General features: G+C 33.8%; 1 protein-coding gene and 1 long non-coding RNA gene across 4 annotated transcripts; one reads left to right on the top strand and one right to left on the bottom strand.

The window, feature by feature from the left end:
• LOC123501630 lies at nt 1–3,169 on the bottom strand. Of its 3 annotated transcripts, none has more exons than XR_006673686.1 (3): nt 2,951–3,121; nt 660–739; nt 1–262 (listed from the first exon to the last, which is right to left on the bottom strand). XR_006673686.1 is itself a non-coding variant. In XM_045250583.1 (2 exons), the coding sequence occupies exons 1-2, from the start codon at nt 3,111–3,113 to the stop codon at nt 39–41; spliced, it is 387 nt and encodes a 128-aa protein (XP_045106518.1). In that variant the 5' UTR covers nt 3,114–3,169; the 3' UTR covers nt 1–38. The 3 variants fall into 3 exon arrangements, 1 of the variants encoding a protein (XP_045106518.1); XR_006673687.1 differs by lacking the exon at nt 2,951–3,121 and adding an exon at nt 882–932; XM_045250583.1 differs by lacking the exon at nt 660–739 and having other exon boundaries at nt 2,951–3,169.
• Nucleotides 3,049–6,069, top strand: LOC123501636. Its single transcript, XR_006673691.1, has 2 exons — nt 3,049–3,145; nt 5,454–6,069. It is a non-coding gene; the product is annotated as an uncharacterized LOC123501636 (long non-coding RNA).
• The last annotated feature ends 1,683 nt before the right edge of the window (nt 6,070–7,752 follow it).

Below are 7,752 nucleotides of genomic sequence, written 5' to 3'. Positions count from 1 at the left end.
TCAGTTTAATACACTCCCTATCACTTTATTTTACATCCTTACTCTCCCTTTCCCAGTCTAACATAATATCTCCTATCACTTCCACGTGTTCTTTCAACCCAGTTCCTCCTCCCAGCGCCTCTCCCACGCACCTGCACCACCAGATCCTTTCCACGGGTGCCAGGGTCAATGCGGCAGTCCCACTCATCCTTGGTGCGAGTCAGCTTGTCACTGTTCACCATCACAACGCCCATGGTTCCCTTAGATACTGATGGCTTGTGTCCTGCAGTGCGGAGATGGAGGAAAGGGAGTATATATATATATATATATATATATATATATATATATATATATATATATATATATATATATATATATATATATATATATATATATATATATATATATATATATATATATATATATATATATATATATATATATATATATATATATATATATATATATATATATATATATATATATATATATATATATATATATATATATATATATATATATATATATATATATATATATATATATATATATATATATATATATATATATATATATATATATATATATATATATATATATATATATATATATATATATATATATATATATATATATATATATATATATATAAAACTGTATATTGATAAAAGCTTACGTACAGTGTCAATGTGCAAGTATCTCCAAGGGGTCAACGTATCAGTCAATCGTCATTCCATCACTCTCCGCAACACAACCTACACTGGAAAACCGTTATTATTTATTTCTTTATTTATTGTTGCCCATTAGTGCCACATAATGAGAATGTTTTGTTTTTTCATACCGTTATACGTCAAATAGAACATATGATAAGAGAAGGAAAACTCGCCCTTTACCATACTAACACTAAGAGTCACACTAATAAGATCATTTTGTCACTTGACACTGACTGTGACTGACAGCGTCTCTCTCCTTTTTCCTTCCCTCCCCAGTCCCCATACCCTCTCTCTCTCTCTCTCTGAAATGTTGACATCGATATTTTTTTTCTTTACACAATTATTCCAGTACCTTATTATAAATAAAAAAAAAAAATACTTTGCCACTCAATTATCGTATATTGGTGTACGATTCTTACCTATGTATCGTACATCGAACAAACAGCCATATTATCGTACAAATACGATAATTGTCGTACAATTAACATCATTGGCTGCTACTGAAAACGATAGTAACACTGCCAGACGAATCTCCCTCGTCGCTCGCCGGAAAAACTATTGTACTCTTTAGTCGCAGGATCACGCCAAGCTGAGACGTGCAGCCTCATTCCACCGTAATATAAAGATATTATTATGGGAATGGGATAATTGAAGGCAAGGCTCAAATAAAACACTACACATTTAATTTCTGCACGGAATATTTTCTGACGGCCCTGGTACACGCGGCAGAGGCTGGATGCACATGTCCAAATGATTCTTGTAGCACAGATCTGCGTCTACCTTGTTCAAAAACATCTTGTCACAGACGTCACAGGTAAATCTGTTATGTGGAAAAAAAATGTTGGTAATTCTTTATAACAAGTCTGTCCCTCCCTTCCCATCCATCCCCCCAAACAAGCTTGGGGGGCCTGTGGGAATCGGGGTTTTGGTGGGAAAATAAACGCAATATGAGCATAAAAAAAAAAAAAAAAAAAAAAAAAAAACGAAAATTTTCCATAATATTTCAAGTTTTTCCAACCTAATGTAACCAAGCATAACCTAATCTAACCTTTAAAAAGATTAACTAAATTGTTTTATAATACGTGAGCGCCTATGGCGGTGTTGAGACCAAATAATAGAGTTGATCCCAGGTATCACTTCCCTGTCACATTTTCCTACTTTATAAGGTATTACAGGTAATATACCCAGTATCCATTAATACACAATATGCCAGATAAGCCGTTACACCGCTAGTGACTGCTTGTCATTCAGTAGTTACATTGGCAGAGACAGTTTTGCTGTGGATTTCCTCAAATTATCGCACTGTCAGAGGCCATGATGTTGTGTGTTCGTTCGCCCAAAGTTTTCAGAGCACCACCATTAAAAAATATACCCAAATCTTCCGCAATATTGCTATAACCTTATGTCATTATCAAGCAACAGTGCAAATATCCTATCATATTTATATTTTACAATTAATGTGCTTAAATAATGCGTAACCTACGAGATTCTCACGTAACTGAAAATCTAAGTCGGAGTCACAAGCTTTGAAATGAGTAGCGTAGTCCCAGATGTCTCGAGAGTGCAAGACTGTTTTCATTTAATTCAAACTGCAAGGATAATTCTTATGAATTTCAATATCAGTAAACAGTTACTAAATGTATTTCCTTTACATGTTAATACTTATCATATCTTCATGCTCCTCATAAAAGTATATTTTATTGATTTATAACTTACAAAGTTGAAAACTCGTCTCACAGCCAATCAGCGTAAGTGTTCGCTATCACGTGACTCGGAGAGCTAACACAAGCGAACATATCTTGAAAGCGCTCGCCTTTGCCGCTCCAAAGGCGAATGCTTTAATTAAGGACCGTTTGCTTTTTGCAAGGTGCTACTGAAAACGCCTATAGATAAATAGATAGGTAAATAAACACACTGGTAGACAAATATATACGTAGGCAAATAGATAGATAGACAGAGAGATAGGCAAACACAAACATAGATAGACAAAGAGAAAGACAGGCAGACAGGAATACAAACACAAAGACACACAGAAACAAACAACACACACACACACACACACACACACACACACACACACACACACACACACACACCTTGCAGTAACAAAAAGAAACCGAAAAAAAAAATCAACACAAAACAACTTAAAACAATACATTAAGTCACCGCCAAAACAAGAAAAAAAAAAAGCACCACTTATTCTTTCCTTTTACTCTCCTTACTTACAAATTTTATTAATTTTACTTATTTACACTCACGTTTCTCCGCCTCGGCCTCCACCCTGTTGCGTCGCCTCAAGTCACGGGTGAAGTCGGACCTCAGAGTGTTGATCCACGAGTTATAGTCACTCCCGACACGGTTCGAAGCCCTACAGTCTCTCTGCTCTTCCCATCTACACCTGAACCAAGCAAACTCCAACATCCTTCACCAAACAGGGAGCCAAGCACTAGCAGGTTACTACTGTCGACTGTCTTGTATTGCCTTCTTGTCTTCCATTAGGGATCAATCGCATTATATTTTCTTCCTTTGGAAAATCACACAGCACAATAAAGATTTATTTACCGTCACGGAAAAGGACCTTATACAGAGTATGCTCAACGCATACCGTTTTTTGGAGATACTGCCTAATATCTCATCACAATATTGTCTACTCTTCTCAATAGATGACTTATGAACTTTTTCTGAGATGCATTGTGAGTAATGCTACTTTCATACATTCACGTATGTGAACTACGTAAGTAGAATTTTGTCCATACGTGGGAATAAATAAATAATGCTCATTCCAAGCTATTGGAACATTTTTTAGAACTACAACTATAATGCTGTAAATGAGTGGTTTAAACTTAATCCTCCAGATCTAAGCGTTATCTCTGAGTGCAGCGAATTTGTCTAGGAAGGTACGAAGGGATTCATCACTTGTTATAATGTGTTTCAGGTTAGAGCTCTTCATTTTGACATACATTTTTCCATCTCTTTTTTTCACCCCACCAACTTCTAGTACTTATATGGGGTACTAATTGTATGTTTGGGGTAATTCCACTCACACAGTGTTATTAGATAGGGTCGAATCAAAATATTTTCGTTTCATCAACTCTCCTTCTCTGACTGACTGTCTTCAGCCTCATTCTCACCGCCGGAATGTTTTCATGGTAACTGCTCTACTGATCATGCTAACGGCATAGCTCCCTCCTCCTGCGGCATCGCTGCACAAGGCATCTTCTTCCTCTCATCCCTATTCTGTCCACCCTCCTAATACAAGAGTTAATCAGTATTCTCAATCATTCATACTTTTCACTGGTAAACTCTGGAACTCCCTGCCTGCTTCTGGATTTCCATCTTCCTACGACATGACATTTTTTTAAGAGGGAGGTTTCAAGACATTTCTCCCTATCTTTTCACTAATTCCTTCAAAATTTTTTAGAGAACCTACGGTTTCTGTGGACCTTTTCCTTTAATGTTTTTTTGCCATTGGTAGGTTTCCTCCTTGCATAAAATAAATTTAAATAAATAAATGAATAAATAAAAAGCATATTCGGAATGAATCTTTGTGCAGCATTCTAATGTTCTATATAGTTTTGAAGAGGAAAAGGCGTTTAAGTATTATACATTCATTATATATATATATATATATATATATATATATATATATATATATATATATATATATATATATATATATATATATATATATATATATATATATATATATATATATATATATATATATATATATATATATATATATATATATATATATATTCTCTTGTAGTCATACGAGTTTGAAAGCAATAGCAATTTCTCCTTTACTGATTTTCTTATGTATATAAAGAGAGAGAGAGAGAGAGAGAGAGAGAGAGAGAGAGAGAGAGAGAGAGAGAGAGAGAGAGAGAGAGAATATATTGATAAATAGTATAAAGTTTTCTAGATAAATGGGTAAATAAATAGATATATAAACAATTGAGGATGGAGAAAGGAAAGTTATCAAAGAAAGTGAAGGCTTTGAACTTTAATAACAGTTCGTGAATTTCAATATCAATTTGTGTAGTAGACGATGGAAGACGATGGCCACTGGAGGATCTGATGCACTTCCATAAATATGTAAAATGTTATAGAAAAGTTGCCTCAAAAAACTAATAAACACACAACACACACACACACACACACACACACACACACACACACACACACACACACACACACTATGGCAAAACAATCACTTCCCAAACGTGATGACTGCGCCTTCCTTCAGTGGGACCAGCTCGCCAGCTCTTTGTGTTGGTTCCGTGGCAAAATTTTCAAAAACATAAGAAATTTATATATATATATATATATATATATATATATATATATATATATATATATATATATATATATATATATATATATATATATATATATATATATATATATATATATATATATATATATATATATATATATATATATATATATATATATATATATATATATATATATATATATATAGGCAGGCAAGATATTCCTTTGTAGGCATACGAGGTTGAAAGCAATTTCTCCTTTATTTACATAAGAAAATCAATAAAGGAGAAATTGGTATAGCTTTCAACCTCGTATGACTACAAGAGAATATATATATATATATATATATATATATATATATATATATATATATATATATATATATATATATATATATATATATATATATATATATATATATATATATATATATAGTCATAGTGCTTCTCCGTTTTTCACGACTTAAGTCTTTTCTCGTTACAGGGTCTGAACTGTACAGTAGATGATGGTATTCTGTTCTTCTGACTGACGAGATTCTACCATGGAACCGTATAGTGTCGACGTCATTAACATAGTTATGGCGTCGACCGGAAGTAACTGGCCATTCACGGGACTGTCTAAGTATGACATGCATTGTCTCCTGTACCAATGGGGTATCCATACCTAACGGTCTGAACAAAGAATAATTCTTGTCCTTCTATATTAAACAAAACGATTTGCGGAGGAGCGTTACGGCTAGCGGTGACGAAAGTGCCAACATATTTCATGTCCCTTTCACTCTATTATTCATGATTATTCATGCATTCAGTGTTTGTTTTACAACTAAGCAAGGTCTATTTCCATCCACCAAAATTCTTAATACATGGCTTGGTCAGCTACTGCCTGTCGTCCCGACAAGTCTTCTATATTACAATAAAATTCATGAATTCCTAATATTATCTTACATTTCATCTTATTTTAAATCTCTTCTATTCTATTGTAATATAAACATAAAATTTCAACACTTGATTATGTACAGCATCATTGGATATTTTTGTAGGTATATAAGATACAACGTATCATAATTCATTGTATGCAATACATTATCATGATCAGTTTACTGTCAGTTTCTTTTTTTATTTCACCATTTCTCTTCCATCCTATTACAGGGTTACGCCATTGCAGGCAGATACATGTTTTACTATCCTCAGGCGTGAATTACACGAGGTAGTTTTAAATCAGACTCCATTTTTCAAATGTCTCCCCTAAATATTTTTTGTTTTCTGTAAGAAGCGAATATTGTAAATTTCAGCAGTTACGTTAATATATTTTTTTTTTTTTTAACTCGTGACGATAAAAACATCGAAATATTGCATGAAATGTGAGTAAGCAAGAAAGAATGAGCTGATCTTGCTAATCTGAAAAATCTTCTATATCTATCTTGTGTTGGTTGTCTGCGACAGAATATACTGTGGTAACACAGATGGAAGCTGGAGTTCTGTTCTGCTATGGAAGGGAAGGAAAAGGATCGTTGATTTGTTATCAAAACCGCCATTGTGAAAGATTCGATAACGTTCTTGGAAATCATAAATATTGATCAACTAAAATCATGTACTTCAAAAGCTAATTGTGTTGCTAATAAAATCAATAGATCAATCAATCAAAAATAAAGTAAGAGCAAAGAGCAAAGAGAGGTAAACTATATATCCATATCCGGCAGAGAAAGCTCACATGCTTCCTTCTTGTGTCTTCACAGTCTCACAGACACATCGAAACGTGGCTATGACTTTATTCTGATTTTATCTTGCGGTTTTGAATTGCGCCATCAAAGCTATTTGAAACTCTATTGAGAACCGTAATGGCAATATTTACATTATAAAAGTTCATTTTATTTGGCATTAATTACTGTTTAATTGTTGTTCCAGGTCACCTCGTGTTAAGGAGTAGCTGGCTGGGGAGTGGTGAGTTGTGGCATTTCTGTTTGCTTCCACTTGTATCTATTTGATTTTTTTTTTTTCGTTCTTTTGTTTTATTTTTCATTTTATTTATATTAATTTATTTATTCATTTATCTATTTATTGATATTTTATTTATATATTTTTTTATTTATATATTTTTATTTATTATTTTCTTATTTATTTTTTTATTTTTATTTATTTATCTATTTATTTATTTATCGTGTGTGTGTGTGTGTGTGTGTGTGTGTGTGTGTGTGTGTGTCGTGGACGGGGAGGGTCTCACTTAGGAAATACAAATAGGGCGGTGAAATTGAGGAAGCTCGGACCGCTTGCATGTAGAAACTGATAAAAGTAAAAACATCAATGATATATTGCTCAAGATATCCTCAACATTCATTTACTACGTCAATATTGTTAGTGTTGTTGTCGTCGCTGTCGTCATATACTTTATGATAGTAGTAGTAGTAGTAGTAGTAGTAGTAGCGACATAACCTTCCAGACAACTATCCTCTCTTCTTCAATAACACTCAACTTCCCTCTCCTCTACATTAAACACACTCGGTCTATCCTTCACTAAAAATCTAAACTGGAAATTTCACATCTCTACTCTTGCTAAATCAGCTTCCAAGAAGTTAGGTGTCCTGTGGCGTCTTCGTCCATTTTTCTCTCCCTCCCAGCTGCTTGCTCTGTACAGGGGCCTTATCCGCCCGTGTATGGAGTATGGCTCTCATGTCTGGGGGGGATCCACACAGCTTTACTAAACAAGGTGGAATCTAAAGCTTTTCGTCTTATCAACTCTTCTCCTCTAACTGACTGTCTTGATTCTTTAAGTCACCGCCGCAATG

The sequence above is a fragment of the Portunus trituberculatus genome, chromosome 9, assembly GCF_017591435.1.
Source record: "Portunus trituberculatus isolate SZX2019 chromosome 9, ASM1759143v1, whole genome shotgun sequence".
NCBI lineage: Eukaryota > Metazoa > Arthropoda > Malacostraca > Decapoda > Portunidae > Portunus > Portunus trituberculatus.
The sequence above is the reverse complement of the archived record's forward strand: the minus strand, read 5'-3'. Positions and strand labels throughout refer to the sequence as shown.